Source organism: Felis catus, chromosome B4 (assembly GCF_018350175.1).
Source record: "Felis catus isolate Fca126 chromosome B4, F.catus_Fca126_mat1.0, whole genome shotgun sequence".
Lineage (NCBI taxonomy): Eukaryota > Metazoa > Chordata > Mammalia > Carnivora > Felidae > Felis > Felis catus.
The window spans coordinates 46,593,544-46,611,689 of record NC_058374.1 but is presented as its reverse complement, the minus strand read 5'-3'; the positions used below and the strand labels follow the sequence as shown (position 1 = coordinate 46,611,689).

At 41.2% G+C, this 18,146-nt stretch overlaps 1 protein-coding gene across 5 annotated transcripts in view; it reads left to right on the top strand.

The window, feature by feature from the left end:
* Positions 1-18,146, top strand: part of DUSP16 (dual specificity phosphatase 16) — an 87,415-nt gene that overhangs the window by 39,355 nt on the left and 29,914 nt on the right. For 4 of the 5 annotated variants that reach the window (XM_045061388.1, XM_045061389.1, XM_019834529.3 and 1 more), the window contains 2 exons: positions 3,473-4,066; positions 5,010-5,148. In XM_045061388.1, coding sequence (XP_044917323.1) covers positions 3,839-4,066; positions 5,010-5,148 — 367 coding nt within the window. In that variant the 5' untranslated portion in view covers positions 3,473-3,838. The remainder of the gene's footprint in view (positions 1-3,472; positions 4,067-5,009; positions 5,149-18,146) is intronic. The other variant, XM_023256788.2, reaches the window with a different exon arrangement.

The window sequence follows — 18,146 nt, the reverse complement described above, 5'->3', positions numbered from 1 at the left end:
TGGCCTGTCCTAGGTTTTGTTATATGCACTTGGGCCCTTACAGTTCAATTCTAAGAATGTTTATTCCTTTTAACTTCTTGTAGAAATTTTGGGTAAGGTTAGCTTGTGGTTTTGCCAACAATAAAATATTCTCTTGTCATCTTTTAAATCCTACCTGATGCAGAAGGTTTCAAAAACAAAACTGTCACAGACATGTTCCCGATCTCAAGGTACTGACATTCTTCAGAATGAACAGTGAGTGAATGCCCAGAAATTTCTAAATTAGGGTTGCAGCCTAGGACAAGGACCTGGCCAAAATTCTCTCACTGTAAATAAACAAGGTTTAAGGCAATTGTTCCCCCACCTCCCATGCCCCCTCGGTAGGGCTCTGCCTGTCACATAAATCTGTTTGGAACTACAGAAAATCAGACCTTGGTCATAAAGGTGTGACAGGAGAGCTCCAGCTGGCCTGAGTACAACATGAAAGGATGTGACTTCATCCTCATTTCACATTCAGTGCTTTGCTTCAATTACATCCTCATATTAGGGTCACTTGGCCCAGACCTTTTCTTGGTCAGGGAAAGGGTCTTTCTGCTTCTGGAACTCCTGATTCTGGTTCTCTAGGTAAGGATGTGCCCTACTGTTTGCTGTAGTCGATCTTTGGTTTCAGTGATTTGGGCTCAGGAGATTAGGCTGAAGGGAAGCAAAGATGAGAACTTTCTCATTCAACTTTTGCATGTTTGCTGTCTTCTCCCTCCCTTTGTCCCTTGATCTGCTAACCCAGATAACTGCTTTGTTCCATCCGGATTTTATCATTGAGAGGAGCCAATCAGACTTGGATACTCAGTGCCATGGTTGGAATCAACTTGCTCTTGTTCTCAGATTTCCACTTTCTGTGCCACCCGGGCACCTCCGTGGACAAGTCGAGCCATTCTTTCTCAGTCCAGTTTCATTATGGGAGCAGGTGCTTAGGGAAAACAGCGTAACCCAGTAGTAGGAGCCCTGGTTTGGGAATCAGATAATCCGAGTACAGGACCTTACACTGCTGTGAACTATGTCACCCAGTAGTTAGGATTTGATTCAATGCTGTATCCTTGGTAGGGGCTTTGCCAAAGTACATTCATTGATTGACTGGGACAGATTCTCTGCTCTGGTTTCTTCAGTTGAAGATAGAGATGATTTTTATACCTCATTGCCAGTAAGCTATACTAAAAATAAATACATTAAAATAAGACAAAAGATGGACAAATACTGTATTCTATATGGAGCTGATTTGTAAGGTGCGGGGGCAGAAATGGTTTCTCAGGAGTCTTCTAACCCCCTGTGTGTCTGGCTCTGAGGGATAGAGTGCAGCTTGGTTGAAGCTCAGCCATATAGGAGGGTGGAGTTGCTTCTGTGTTTATCGGCTAAATGACATCTTTGAGATTCCAGGTGCAAGGCAGCTCTGTCCACCGTTGGCATCTTTAAGGTATTTTTCCTCCTTTCTCTTTATGATGAGTAGTTGCATTTTTTTTTTTTAACTTCTTAGAGTGTAAGCAGGGGAGAGGGGCAGAGGGAGGGGGAGAGAGAGAAGGAGAATCCCAAGCAGACTCCACACTCAACCCAGAGCCCAGCATGGGGCTTGAGCCCACGACCTTGGGATCATGACCTGAGATGAATTCAAGAGTTCGATGCTCAACCAGCTGAGCCACCCAGGTGCCTGGGTAGTTGCATGTTTACTTACTGTAAATAACTTTGATAATTTTATCCTCCAAACAGACTTTGTGAAGAGATAAGGCCTATGTTACATCTACACTTCATAGATGAGGAAACTGTGGTTCAGAGAAGTTATATAATTTTCCAAAGTTAAGTAACAAGTAAATGGCATGGCCACTTCTCTTTGTATTCTCCATGCTTCAGTTTCTAATCTGTAAGTCTGAAATTAGGAATAGGACCCAGTGATGTTTGAGGGTTTTACCATCCTGATCAGAACTCAGTTAATCAAATACTTAGTGTCTTAAATCATTTGTGGAGGATTTTACTTTCTTATAACAGTGTGAATTGAGTATCTTATGTACAAAGCACTATGGAGGCAGGACATGTAATACAAAGTCTTTACCATCAAATAGTTTACCCTGCAGAAGGTGAATGCCAGCAGTGGATATCTGGTGTTATGTAGTGTAGAGGATTTCCAGTGAGCAGAGATGGACCAGGGAGCTAGGAGTCTGAGAATATTGGTCAGGGCCAAGCTGTGGGCACAAAAGTCCCAACTGGTATCAGTTAGGAAGTGGCCAATTAGGGCACTTGGGTGGCTTGGTCGGTTGAACATCCAAATCTTGATTTTGGCTCAGGTTGTCATCTCAGGGTCATGGGATGAAGCCCTGTGTCAGACTCTGTGCTGAGCGTGGAGCCTGCTTAAGATTCTCTTTCTCCCCCTCTGCGCTCTCCCATGCTTGTGTTCTCTCTCTCAAATACAAATAAAATTATATATATACATATATATGTATATGTATGTATATATATATGTATGTATACATATATATATATATGTATATACGTATGTAAATGTAAATATAAAGGAAGTGGTCGATTATAGGAGTTTGGCAAGAATAGGGACGCCCTGGTTCTAGTAGTCAGGGTTCTGTATGTCTGCTGTATGGTTGCTGACCTAGAGTCCCAGGTTGGGATGTGAGATTTTCTAAGGCTGCGAGTCAGTGATTCTCTTAAGAATGAGGCACCAGAAGATGAGGGGTAAGTCTGTGAAGGATCAGAGAACTGAGGGATGGAGCAACCAGGGCCAAAATAGCTGTGGGACTATCTCAGTTGGAGCTGGGTACATCACAGTCCCCCAGCAATTAGCTCAGCAGTTGGTATGACAAGAATATCAGCCATTCTTGTCCCTTCTTTTCCTTAAAAGGCAGCTGAAATTTATGAAAGGTTTTCCCAGGGCAATTCAAAGGGGCTGCTGTTGTGCCCTGGTGTGTGTGTGTGTGTGTGTGTGTGTGTGTGTGTGTGTGTGCGCGCGCGCGCGCGTGTGTGTGCGTGTTCACATGTGTACACACACTCCTACCGTCACAGAGGTTCTGAAGCCTTCAGAAAAGATGTGTCCTGATAGTATGGGCTTGCTCACCTGGTCATAGGCTGTTCTTTGTGCTCTTTTCAGGAAATAAGCAAATAAAACCCATTTGGAAAAAATACTGCTTCAAGCATCTTTTTATAGCTCTTTCAATCTCATGCTACAGGCGTGTAGTTCTGGGCCTCGGGTCATTATAATTCATGACTGTGTCTTCTTTTATCTTCTTTGGGTTTTTATATTTTGATGTAAAAGTGAATTACCATCAGTGGGATTTTCCGGAGCCATTCCTGTTTGTCCTTTTTGTTTGTTCAAATGAAACAGTGCAAGTATGGAATTAGATTAATGGAGTAAATATTATGAATCATACGCTGTCTCTAATCTGATGCTCTTTCTTTTTTTTGACCCCATGTTTTGTTTTCTGTCTCTGTCTTCGTGTAGGATTTTCAGTCCAGCGTAAAGCTGTTGGAGCGAGGAGCAAAGGTAAAGAATGATGTAATGCGCTGGCTGCCCCAAAGCATCTTTTGTTGTGGAATGGTTATTCCAGTCATCTCTTTATGAATCAAATGTGAGGGGCTGCTTTGTGGAAGGAGTCCTTTGCAAGAGCACATCAACGGGGAAAGAGAAAGGGACATTCACTTGGAGGGCTCTTGCTGAAAATGGGTTTAACTCTCCTTTTGCCAGTCACCACCAGCCTGACCTCATACATTTTTAGTACAATGGAGTGGCTGAGCCTTTGAGCACACCACCATTACATCATCGTGGCAAATTAAAGAAGGAGGTGGGAAAAGAAGACTTATTGTTGTCATGGCCCATGAGATGATTGGAACTCAAATTGTTACTGAGAGGTTGGTGGCTCTGCTGGAAAGTGGAACGGAAAAAGTGCTGCTAATTGATAGCCGGCCATTTGTGGAATACAATACATCCCACATTTTGGAAGCCATTAATATCAACTGCTCCAAGCTTATGAAGCGAAGGTTGCAACAGGACAAAGTGTTAATTACAGAGCTCATCCAGCATTCAGCAAAACATAAGGTAAATGTTTGCTTTTTTCCTTTTTTAAAATAGACACCCTGAATGAGAAATAATTGTAAAACGAAGTCTTATTTTTAGGGGAAAAAGTAATTTGAGCGAGTTTTGGTTGCTTTTTAAACTTTGGTACCTAAGGGATACCTCTAAGTAATTTACTAACCACGCTGTCACATTTCAGAATATCTCTAACCTATACAGAAAGGGTAACTTATTTTAATTTGGTCAAATGCTGTGTTTTCCTATTAATGGTTTGCTAAACTTTTAAAAAAATTAAATACTAATAAATAGTTATAGTTAATAAACAATATTATTAGTAACTTAATACACAAAATTTATAATATGTGTATCAGAAGTTACTAAATTAATACATTATTTTGTATTATCTACAAATTTACTGAAAGGAGATCATTCTGTAAGAGTGCTTGGGAGGAAAGTGGAAACTAATTGTATTAGAAGTGCTGTTTATTTGTGGGAAGGGAAGGCACCATTGTTCAAGATTTAGGGATGTTATCTTCGAGGAAGGTATTTCTGGGATACCAAAATGTCGTCCTCATGGTAGGCAAAGCTGTTTCTTTTCTTCAGGAATGAAAATGAGTTCATGTTTTAATTTTACTAAGCAACTGATTTATTTGTTTTGTAGAAACGTTTTTAAATGTTTCTTTAGTTCAAGGGTTGTTAATGTTTATTTTACATACTGTTTTATGAGTTTTAGCCTTTTACAGTGTTAAGGATTTTAAACCAAGGCATTTGGAGCACACCTGACATCAATTTTGCCTTTTAAAAGTTGATTTTTACAAGTATCTTACCATTTGTATGCTAGGTTTATCCAGAAAATTGCGTCTCATTTTTATTCAGATTATTAATTGAAAGCGGGAGACAGTTATCTGCTTCAGCACCAGAGGATTGTGGGAGCTGCCTTCCTAACAGCCTCACGTTTGCATTGCAGGTTGATATTGATTGCAGTCAGAAGGTTGTGGTTTATGATCAAAGCTCCCAAGATGTTGCCTCTCTGTCTTCAGACTGTTTTCTCACTGTACTTCTGGGTAAACTGGAGAAGAGCTTCAGCTCCGTTCACCTGCTCGCAGGTAAGGTTTGTGGCAGAAGTGAAAGGACTTCGCATCTCACCGAGCCCTACCAGTGAGCAGTACTTGGCAGTGAGCTCAGCGTAAGATAGGTCATCACAACTGGGAATGTATTGGGTAAACTGATTTATTTATAGCTTCCGGTTGACATAACTATTCTGTTTAACTTGAATATTGTCATTCTTCCACGTTAGTGGCATACACATCAGTGTATTTTTTTACTTCGCTCAAATGCCTCTTCATTTGGTATTTATGAGCTAGAAATGTCACATAGACAGGTGTGCTGCTTTTAGCCGGGGGATTTTTCCATTCACCTGGGATCTAAAAACATGAAATGCTCTACCTCTCAGCTCCTCTTCTTAGTTCCCGCCCCTGTGGCAAGAAGCAGGGGAGTTTCACAGGGTTGAACTCTTATTAAACATTTACAGTTAAAGTGGACTCCAGCAATGAGCTCACCATTCTTGGGCATTATGAACAATGAGAGGAGAATGTAGACTATTTATTCTAATAATTAGGGGGACAATTTAAAAACTCATTTACTTTCATATTTTTCTTTCGTTTTTACAACTGGAAAAGGTCTCAGTTTGCAAATACTAAGCTTATGGTTTTATGAAATACATGAGAAGAACTAAGTATTTTATGTCTGTCTTGAGGGGGGGGGGGCGGTGTGAGAGTTCCATCTCACTGATTCTACAGCAGAGTGCTCATACCAAAGCCCTGTCACTCACACTGGCTCAGAGCAGGGGATACAGTTTGACCGTGCACAGTGACCTTGAACACACAGCTGCTGTGGCCCGCAGATTGTGCCACAGTGAAAGGCAAGATTGCTTTTAAAAACGTGACCTAAGAAAATAAAATATGGTAGATATTATCATTTTCACATCTTGAGTCTTTTGTTGCAAGGAGGATACCGTGAACTTGTTGGCAGTTGATTGTTGGAAGTGTAAACATTTCAGTTTCCAGAGAAAAGGATGAATCCATTGTCGGTGTGTTAACACTTAAACTCTGAAGCTTTAGATGAGATTTCCATGTCTCCAGTTCTCTCTCCTCAGCTCTTGCTTCAGGTCTCAAAAAGCAGGCATAGATTATCCGTTGTCATACCCTTTGCTTATGCTGTGATTCTGCCTGATCTTTCCGTTGGTTTCCTTACGTGAAGTCAGTGTGTCTTAGAATGCAGTTTTCAGAATTCCGTGGCTGAGAATTATGTTAGGTTCTATCTCTTGTTGCTGGGTGCATTCTTTTACTGGGATATAACTGTGGTAAATATGACAGCTGTTATTGGAGTTCCATTAAACTCATCTGGTGAGTTTAGGAACTCCTTTCATGCTTCTTGTAGGCACTCTGAGGACTTTACCTTGGAATCCTACTAATGGGATCAGGGTTATTCTTTAAAGAGGGTACACCAACTGTGTGCTTCCCGGGAAAGACACTCTGCGCCTCACTCTTGTTTGAGACGCTTTCCCTATGGAGGGACTCTGACTTGACAGCGTGGCCAGATGGACACTCCTGTGGAGGAGTGAGCTCATACTGAGTTTCTAGCACAGGTGTTTCAGTTCCTTAAATATCCTTTCTCCCCTTTACCAAAGAACACTCCTTAGTTACCTGGGAAGGTTCTTATCAGTTGTGTGTTGGTGTGGGAGGAGCACTCCTTGGGCAAGGGAGAAAAAGGACTCAGTGCGATCGGCTAGATCAGCCCTACGGACATGTGGAATGACACATTGGATCAGAACACCTTGACATCCCCATATCATACATGAAATGCTGCCTGGGTCTCAATGAGAGTCCATCCAGGCAGCACCAAGAACCACACTGAATGTATTGCTGACACCATATCCCCATCCACACCCCAGAATCCTGTGTATCTTTTAGTTCAGGAGGTGGCTTCAGGGACTGAATTGCCTTGTTTGGGAGTGAGCAGCCAGATCTCTTATGAAACCTAAGAGAAGGTTCTCAATGGTTGAAAGCCTCCAGCTGTCCAAAAGCCTCTGACCAATTGGAAATTCCCTTGGTTAGTGACAGGAGTGGACAGAAAAGTGGCAGAAGTGGAAGAAAATGCTTGGGAAGGTATGGCCATCAGTTGTTGGCAACCCGTTGTGTTGCCAACATCTAGCTGCTCATAGGATGTTCCAGGGATGTGGGTTGGAAGGACATAATGACAGATGTTTCTTAAATATTTTGCCTAACTGGAAAAGCACACAAGCTTCTCACAGGTGCTACAGAAAATGACACGGTAGGTGGAGACAGTTTTCACTACAAACTGCCCCTGTTGCTTCCGGCAGTTGGAGACAGTTTCAACCTCATGTGGATGTGGTAATAGAAAGATGCAGTGGTTTCTCCATCATTCTAGAGCTTTTAGCTACTCTGAGATATTCAGGAAGCAAGTATCAGATGTGAGATGCTTTAAAGAAATGTGGCCTGAATTCCATTCATATTCTCAGAGAGGACTAGCTACCTTGCCTGGGAAAAAATTACTTTGGAGAAGGGGAACAAAAAGACATCCCCACAGAACTGATAGATGAAGCATTTTTATGTGCTCTCTCCCTCCAATAAGAGGAGACCCAAACTTACCAAGAGGACCTAGTTATATAGACACAAAGAAGTGCAGGATTACTGAAGGAAATGCGGATTGGGTTTGGGGAAGCTATACTGGCATGGGCTTAATTCCTTAATATGGAACAGGTCCTGTTTGGGGACGGGGCTAGACTATTAAACTTGTTTCTGCCAGGTGAAAGGGGTTCTTGGGCAGCTGATTATCAGGGAGACCATTTTGCCAACGCTTCTAGTCCTGAAACTTGGAACCTGGTTCTTCAGTGAACGCTACCTGTATTGGCCACATCTGCAGGCCTCCTCGGCCAGGGACCTTGACCAGCTTTCCCTTCTTCTGAGAAGCCCAGTCAGTACTGTCAACAAAATGATTCATTTGATAACCATATGCTATCCTGTCATAAATCTTCCATTATTATCTTAAAATCTTATTTAAACCTTATGTTATCCTTTATCTTTTTCATTTATTAGCTTAACTCCCCTGCTGAATTCTTTTTTAAGCTGAGGATTATGTCTTTTTCATCTTTGTGTTCTCCAGGAGGCCCAGCACTTCTTAAGTTTTCAGTAAATATTTGTTATCTAAATTAGCTTACATGTAGGTTTGTATCATTTCTGTTTCACGTGATTCATTTTATTAGTGTAGAATATCAGTGATTCTATTAAATAGTCATGAGACAATATGAAGTGTAGTGAAAACTTGAGATTGTTTTGAAATAAATGATTTACAAAGTATATTTGTTCAGAGCAAACATACAGCTGTTACAGAAAAGTAATATGAAAGTGTTTTCATCTATTTAAGTAGATTTAAATACGATTTTAAGAGTTAATAAAAATACCGAGATGAGCCAGTGCTAATTTTATGTCATCCTTAAATACTGAACTTTAATAAAAAGCTAATAGCTCTGGAGACCTAGCTCCACTCATAGGAAGATACAAGTCCTTGAGTCTGTATGAGCTGAGAATGGTTGTGATAATTTCTACATACTCTTTAAAAAAAATTTTTTTTTAATGTTTTTATTTATTTTTGAGACAGAGACAGAGCATGAGCAGGGGAGGGACAGAGAGAGAGGGAGACACAGAATCTGAAGCAGGATCCAGGCTCCGAGCTGTCAGCACAGAGCCTGATGCAGGGCTCAAACTCACAGACTGCGAGATCATGACCTGAGCTGAGGTTGGACTCTTAACCGACTGAGCCACCCAGGCACCCCAATTTCTATATATTCTTAACGGTAAATATAAACTGATCTATTTAGCCATTGGGAAGTCTCCCAGTAACCAAGCCAAGTCAAACCATAGCACTGTTTTACCCTCAGAGTAGTAAAGAATTTGATTATCAGGAGCAGCCTCATCTTAGCAAGAAAGAGTGAATTTGGGTCCCTTTGGGAAGTTCTCCATCATCATTGGATAGATGGTGACAAAACCATCTTTTCCATTTTTTTTTTTTTTTAATTTTGAAGTCAGTTATTAAATGAGCACAGTTTAAAAATACATGTATCCTCCCACAACCATTTGTAAAAATAAGACTTAAGAATTTGAGTTAATAGGGTGACAGAATGGGTGACATAAACGTTTGTTTCACAAAAATGACTATAACTGGGGATTCTCGTTGGGAGGATTTATATGGAATAACACGTATGAAATCTTCGATATCAGTCTTTTTAAAAAACTGTTATCATTATGAGTTAGAAAACAAATAATCAAGTTTTTGGTCTTGGTAGGTAATGTTCAGAAAACTCGTTTTCTTTAAAAAATATTGGGGTTGCCTGCGTGGCTCAGTCTGTTAAGCGATGACCCTTGGTTTCGGCTCAGGTCATGGTCTCATGTTTCATGAGTTTGAGCCCCTTGTTGGGCTGACAGCACAGGGCCTGCTTGGGATTCTCTGTCTCTGTTTCTCTCTCTCTCTGCCCCTCCCCAGCTCGTGCTCTCTGTCTCTCACAAAATAAACTTAAAAAATAAAAAATAATCTTGTGTCTTGGCCTTTACTTATTCACTGTGTATCACTTTATTCTACTTGCTTTTTGTCTATTATATTTCTGAGGGTGCCAGACTGAACATAAATATAGAAGGAAAAAAGGAAAAATACTGAATTTGGACTTTCATTTCTTGGTAACATAGAGAAAAGAGAATAAATGGGTCATTAGTACAAATAAAGATCAGCCTACAGATGAGAAATACGGTTCTGTTATTTCCTTCTCTTTCTTCTGTGTTGTAATTCTGAGTAAAAGCAAAAGGGGCCCATGACAGTTGATTAATTCTGCATCACTCCTTCCTGTCCTGTGATGAGGCACAGGATAACCAGCCCTACAGCAAAACACCATGAAGGAGTCATGGACTCCAGCCCTTTCATTTACAAATGAGGAAAGTAACAGAGTCTTGAGTGGGTCTCCCAAGCTCTCACTCTCACTATGTTCCCCAGGCCCATATCTGCAATAATTCCAGAGTCTTCTGGAATTTCATCAGGAGGCTGAACTGAATCAGGGGCTCCCATTTCAGATCAGCCTTATCTTGAAAGGCTCTTTTATTGGTAGCTCTTCCTCAGACTCTTTGTGGATTTCAGAGTCCTATTCTTATTCACATTTTATGGAATGAAGCAATGTATAAAAATATACTCTATATAGAAATGTAATGCTTTAAAAATTATTTTAGCAGGGGGATCATCAAAAGTGTAACTACTCTGTTTTGTGCTGAAGTATATATAGCTTGAATAATGGTAGAAGATACCATTTATTAAGCATTTACTGTTAGGGACAATGTTAGTAAAGTGCTAAGGGCTTTTATAAACATTTTGTCTCTGAACACAGATTAATGTTGGCTTTGGTTAAAGGCCAAATACACATTTCTTTGTTTTGAGTTAGATTTGCGAGTCTAATTAGAACTAGGAGTAAGTAAAAACGTGTTGGGCACTATGGTTTTTCAATTTAACAGAGATCTGGATTCAGTCAATAGATCTGTATAATAAACATATGGCTTTGGTTTCATGGAATCAATTACTGTCCTTCCTAATGGAGGTATAGTGGATGCCTTATCTTGCTGGTTACGGATTTTGCTGTGCACAGTTCTGTTACCTAGTTTGGCATTTCTTCGGTCCTTTTGTCTAGAGAGGAGAATCTTTAGTCACTCCACTTCAAATCCTGCCGTTGTTGGTAAAAGACTGAAATGAATGAATCTCAGGAAAAGTACTATAGTTACTCAGGAACTGGCTGTTCTTGAGTTTAAAAAGCTGCAGTGACTGAGAGCCACTGAAAATAGACTAAGTATAGGTGCTATTTTGCCCACTGGTTGCTGAGCTTCTGAGCCTCCGTTTGCGTGAGGCGGTCCAAACTGGATTGTCTTTCTGCAGTTGCTGCCTGCCAGTGTGGTAAGCCAGTTTATGCCACTGCCCAGCTACCATGCCTAAGACATGATGCCTATGTCTGTGTCTTTTTAAAAAAAGATAGTTCCTTGGTTACTCATCCTGACAGTTTGCACAAGCCAAGTGACAGCACCCTAGATGACATTGGTGGCCTCCATTTTCCCTGGCCCTGGTCATGTCACCTGTGGTTCTGGAGAAGCGCCGGATCCAGGACTTTTCATCCAGTCTAACTTCTCAGTGTTTCACAGGCACTTTTGTGTTTGGGCCCAGGGCTGAGCTACCAGAAAAGCAAAAGACTCGGCCCTGCCCTTGAGAACCTAACGATTAATTTGGGGAAACATGCCTAGAGTAGGTGAAAGAGAGGAGCACATGATCATGCGCTGTACCATGTGATGTGGTGATCGGGGTGATGGAATGTCATCTGTGGAGGTTGGGGAAGATTCGATTATGGCAATGGGATTGTAGTTGAACCTGGGAAGAGGAGTAAGATTTGGTGGGGCTCAGACCCTGGCATTCTGATTGAGGGGGGAGAAACATGATTCAAAATGTCAGGACTGAACATCGACTTAAAGAGGGTAGTGGGGGGACCAGAGTGGATTTCGTTTGCAAAGGGGAGAAGTGAGAGTTGAGAAAAAATGAAATCAAATGACACAAGCCCTTTAAACCAGGAGGACAAATGTGTGAGCCTTCAGGGATTTGGCTGCAGCCTCTGCCACCTCTCACTCACCAGGTCCTCTGACCTCACGGAGCATCTGCTCTCCTCCTCTTCTGCCACCAGCTCTCAAGCCAAGACTTCCCTCTCCCCGAGGGCTCCAAGAGCCTCTTAACTAGTCTTCTCCTGTCCTCTGCTGTGCCCCCCAGAATCCCTCAGTCGCAGTGGAGCCAAAGTTGTACTTTTATATTTTAATGTAATCCAGATTTATATAACTCCCTGGTCTAATATGCATCATTGCTTTTCATATAAATTCCCAAATCCATAACTGACTCACAAGGCCCTGTAATGGCTGCTCCTGTCTGCCTCTCCAACTTCATCTCATGCCATGTAAGTCCTCATTCCATCTCACTTCTGTAGGTCTCCTCTCAGGTGCTGTAAACCTGCGGTGGCAGTCTCTCTGGGCCTTCGCAGACAGACACCCTCTCCTCCTGTCCTCCACTCCCTTCACATTTCCGGCTGGAGTCAGTGTATTTGTCAAGCCTTCCCTAGCCACTAGGCAAAGTTGGTTTTCTCTGTGATACGCATTCCTTTGGCCACCTGCCTATAATTAGTTAATTATTCATCTAATTATTTGGTTAGCATTTGTCCCACTAAACTCTCCATTCCAGAAAGGGCCTCTGTTTCACCTAGTGCCATGTCCTGCTCACAGTAGGTGCTCACTAAATCTCTTTAACTTAAGTGTGATTCCAGTAGCCTCTAGTATTGTTTGGTTGACTGAACAGATATCCCTTTCTTCCTGACCACTTTGTGAAGTCTCCAGGGAGGCTGTGCAGTTGGCCAAGAAGACTGTTGATAGAGTGAAATACACAGAAGTAGTCCTTGGGAGAGCCTTCTACAGGGTAGCTCAGAAGGCTTGGAGCTTTACGTAGAATGGCATGAGAGATGAGTTATATGGTGATTCATAGACAGTTTATAAGTTAGTCAAATTTGATTTTTAAGAGTCATTCTCTTGAGACCAGACTCATACCCCTTTTTCCTCTTGACTCATAGAGTTATCTCCCAATTTATAATCTCACTTCACCCATTGCTTTGATGATCACTGTAAAACCTGCCCAGCAGCCACTTCATCCTTATCTAGGTCCTAATTGTAGTTCGTCTGATTAATTTCCTAAGGGACGTGCCCTGATACCCTGAGCCCGGGGGTATTATTGGACCTTCCAAGTCATTATTGGAATTCTGACCCCTGCGGGTATGATTGGGCTCTCTGGATCATATGGAGTTCTGAGCCACTTATGGACATCAGAAAAAATTTTTTCTCTCTACTTTTCATGTAGAGTTAGAAGCACACTAAAGATTGGGTATGGAGGAAGCACAGTAAGGATTCAGTATTGCTTGTCAATGACCAGAGTAGCACTCATTGATTCTACATTTTTTTCTGTAGTAGCAGAAAAAAGTTTTTCTTGCCCTGTGCTGCCTCTGTCACCCTAAGAGTCTTCTAGGGCATTGTGGTCCAAGAATAGGAAGCAGATTCTGGGCCCCCGCCCATGCCAGCATAGCTTTAGGCTTTGAATGGAATCAGGAAATCCTTTTGAGCACCAAAAATATACAAGACTTGTGTCCATCAACAGCTATTCATTGTAACAAGGGAGGATTCAGTAAACATTTATTGAATTTCAGTTATGTGCCAAGCACTGTGCTAAATGCTGAGGGGATTACAAAGGAGTGTGAGACATAATTCTTATCCACAAGTAGTTCACAGTGTAGTAAAGCTGGAGAAATAGAAGTCACCACACACACACAAAGATAATTCACACTTACCAAGTCAGTGGCAAATACTTACTGCCAGATGGTTGCCATAAATTTTATGAAATTTCTAAGTTGGCAGGACCATATATATACTGGTCAGGAAAGATTTTTTTTTTTTTAAGCAACAGAAGGGTATTGAAACTGTTGGAGAGCAACTCAGTAAGGGAAGATAGCATCCTGAAATTTGTTTCTGGGACCTGGCCCCCCCAGCATCAACCTAAGACCCCTGGCCAGCTCTCCAGAGCTCTGTCAGAGCTGTCTGTGTCTGTCTGGCTGCCACTGGTGTCACCTGTGTGTTCAGAAGGTTTTGATGTGAAATGTATTTTATTAGTTATGGTAAAAAAAAAAAAAAAAAATCCTTGGTAGACTTCTGTAGAAGAGGTATGACCTGGGTTAGCCTATGGTTTGGAAGGAAATACAAAATGGATTGGGGAGACTGGATTGCCAAAGGCTCAAGATTGGAAAACAAAGGTATGTTAGGAAAAGAGAAGACTGATTTTTCCTTTTACATGTAGGGTGGTGGCATGGAAAATCAGATTGGACAATAGATTGGGATTAGATTAGGAAGCGTCTTGAATGTCTGCTCACAATCGTAGATTTTATCCTGTGGATATTTGGGAGCAGAGATTACATCAAAACTTTATTTTAGGATGCTTCATCTGGCAGCAGATTGGACATGAGTTGGGAACAGAACAAGTGGATCAGAGAGAGAGCTGTTACTGAATTTATCTGAGTGAGGTATGAAATAGGTCCTGGACCAGGGGGCGGCAGGAGAATGAAAAGGCAGGACAGTAGGAGAGACTGAAAGGAAAGTCAGTGTGTTGGCATAGCAACTGGATGTTGCTGAGCTGACCAGGAGGCTGGGACTACCATGGATGGGGATGCGGAAGGAAAGCGAGGGAGGCGTTGGCTTTGACTTTATTTTAAAGGTGTTAGTAAGTCTTTCAAGTAAACATGACCAAAGGGAGTTGAAAGTGTTAGATTGGATTTGGGGACATCAAACAGTACAAACTTGGAGATCTTTATTTTCAGGTGAAATGAGCAAATACAGTTTCTTAAATAACCTTCCTATCCATGCTGACGAGGCATCCTAAATTCTTATTTCTCGGGAAGTCCCTGGACACTGCTTGCTTGCCGTTGTCTTCATCCCTTAACATTACTGCAGGATCAGTCAGGGCTGCCTCTGTGAATCTGGCTTCCCTCTTACAGAACTTGTTGATTTTACTCAGTGAGTGGTGGATTCTGGCCATATTCCTTTTGTTTGGTTATTCTGGTTGCGCTCTTTAGAAAAATCTTTGTTTGTTTGAGGGCGTTTATTAGGAGTCCTCGCTGTGTGTCATGGGTGTTTTAAGAGGAGTTTCTGGGTGTGGCTCTCTATTGCCAATTTGAAAGATCAGTAAAATAGGTATCACTCTACATCTTCTGAGAGTTCTTTACTAAACAATACTTCTGAATTTTGCTAATTGATCTAGATCTAGATCTTGGGGAATAATGAGATCTAGACATTCTGAATCAAAAGAATTGCATTATTATAGTATTTGGGTTTGTTTTTTCCTGCTAGTACTTTGAAACTTTAAAATTCTTTTTTTGTCTAGGCGATAAGTGTATTAATCCCCGAATTAGATTAGATAGAATCTTTCATTCCCTGATTGGGCGAGGTGATAGAGTGATGCAGAGTAAGCTTTTTTGGAGGTGTCATTTATGGGCAAGTTCTGTGAGATGTAGGCTACTTCTTGGGCTTCCTGGATAGTCTCCACAGCAGTGCGTACCTGCTTTCCTCTTGGTCTGTGCTCTGGTGGACACAGAGTGAATGGGATAAGAGCTTAAAGTTAATGCCTTATATTATTTAGGGATTTTTCTCGTCAGTGCTGCTCCATGGAGGATTGGCTAAATAAGACAAAGAAGGAATGCTGCTAAGGTTGTTCAGAAAAATATGCCATGGTCTCTACCCTCTCAGAAATGATTTATCAATCATGTGTGGCTTGGCTTACTCAGACGAACCTATATACATTGGAATAGTACAGCTACTTATTATCGTTTGCTTTCTTTAGGGGTGTGAAATTATGGTACCTCATTTTCTTGTTCATTTTATTTAACTAGCTTCAACTCTCCGTGTGTATAGTCTGCTGACCCTGGAAGAATTGAGTCTTTTTGTGAGTGGCTAGAGAACAAAGTTTGCCTGAATCAGTCACTTCACTGTGAAGTTATCAAAATAACATTTCAACAATTGAAACATACGTTTCAGCAATTTAATTTTTTTTATAATTTTTTTTAGTGTTCATTTTTGAGAGAGAGAGAGAGACAGAGACAGAGTGAGTGGGGGAGGGGTGGAGAGAGAGGGAGACAGAATCCAAAGCAGGCTCCAGGCTCTGAGCTGTCAGCACAGAGCCTGACGCGGGGCTTGAACTCACGAGCCTGGAGATCATGATCTGAGCTGAAGTTGGATGTTTAACCAACTGAACCACCCAGGAGCCCCAGAAATTTAGTTTTTAATATTAGGGTTGCCTACTTTGTGCAATAGCAAAGTAGCAGATTTTATTTTCAGTACAGAGAGAAATGTTCTCTACAGGTGCAGGTATACTTCACTTAAATCCTTCATATGCATTCTGGAATAAGGAAGTGAATGCGTTGTATTATGTCACAAAAATGGAGTCTTTGTTTTACAAAGGTTGAACTACATGAAGACTATATTTAAAAACTGAAGCTATATAAACGCTGTGAAAATTTAATATAAAAATTAATTTGCATTGACTTTTTAGAAAAGTCTGTCTTGAAGTAGAGTTTTATGTAAGCACTGTTTCTATGTAGAGCTGTGGAATCCATTCAGAATATGAGAGGGAGCTGCCTGTAACTCTTCCCACCCTGGGCGGCTCTGCTGATAGTGCTCTAATGAGTGGCCGGAAGTGAAGAAGTCCTGCCTTTCTCCCTGCAGGGAACGCTCTTAACAGTAATGGAATTGACGTTCATCTCTAGTTAGAAAGACTAGGGAATCCATTTTTAGAATTTGAGGCTTAAACATTTATGTAACATCACTAAGCTGTAGTAAAGTGCTACTTTTGTTTTATTACAAATATTCCTTGTTAAGAAAAAAACTGTGATTTATAACTGGTGGCAAGGGTCAGAGGGAAGAGAAAAGAGTGACTAATTGGAATTGTTTAGTAGAGTTATATGTATTTTATTTTACTTGGCAGATTTTTTTCTTCTCTGAAAATTAAATGATAGTTCACATTGACTTTTTACATGGTATTTGTGACTAGAATTGTGGAGGTAGGTCACTTAAGGAAGAAGTTTTTTTGGCTGAATTAGAATAAAGTGATACATAATTATGAATGCCTTTAAGCTACACCAGATGTTTTCTGTGTCCAAAGTAACGTGTACATTTTTATGTATAAACCTGCATTCTACTGGCCGGACTTGTGGAAGACTAACAGAAATTGTAGTTTGACTGCCTGTCCATCCAGATCTGTAGAGTCCAAATCTGCATGTCTACCCCCTGGTCTCCTTGTCTGCGTTTCTCTGCAGGCCAGGTGCATCTGCATGAATGTCTTCCTTCCTCTTTTTTTTTTTTTTTTTTAAGTTTATTTATTTTTGACAGAGACAGAGTGCAAGCATGAGCTTGGGGGCGGGGGGTGGGGGGGTGGCAGAGAGAGAGGGAGACACAGAATCCAAAGCAGGCTCCAGGCTCCAAGCTGTCAGCACAGAGCCCGATGTGGGGCCTGAACTCACAAACCGTGAGATCATGACCTGAGCCAAATTCGGACACTCAACCAACCAAGCCACCCAGGCGCCCCTTATGTCTTCCTTTCTCTTAAAAACAAGTGTTCCAGCATACAGGGAAGAGTGGAAGCCACCATTCAGACTCAGGTCTGTCTTAGGGAAGCTCATATGGATTATACGACTTTCCATTTTCTACATTCCCAGGTGATAATGTAAAATCTAGGGATAGAAATTTGGTGAGATTGGATGGTGAGTTAAATCCTTAACAACTTTAAAAGGTATTTTAAAACATTTTCAACAGAGGAGGATAATGTGCCAATGTTGCATCTTCTTGTAATGGAATCTAACATGGAGTCTGGGACCATGGAGGGTTGTGACAGGGCCAATAAGATGGGTTTTGTATCTGTCAGCCATTTGTAACGAAAAGTTTGCGTAGATGAATTGTATTTTTCTTCCTATTAGATCTGGTTTGTAAGAGGAAGAAGAACATTTTAGACATATTTCAAAACTGAGTTGCTGATGAGGCCACAGATAGTTTTTCAAGAGTTCGGGGAAATCAGGCAGTGTCTCATCTGTTGTTAATTAATGAAATGAAACTGAGGTCACTAGAGTACAACGATGAATGAAAGGTCATTGAATGGAAAAAACTGTCAATGAAGGAGGGTGTTAGCAGAGTGGAACATTGTCCTAGATAAAGATCAGGGAAAATGTACTCTTTGGCTCAGGTCATGTTTTCTGGAAGCGACTATGGTTTGGGACATCTTAGTCAAGACTGAGCACTGTATGCTCTGATTTTAGTGAAATCTGTTCAGTATTTTAAGGCTATTCAGGTTTGTGCCAGAGATTCATTGAAAAGATAGGTAAAAAAGATTTCTTTTTGTTTTATAATGTGTTCTTACCGTGTGTTATTGCTGTTTTTGTTTGGCT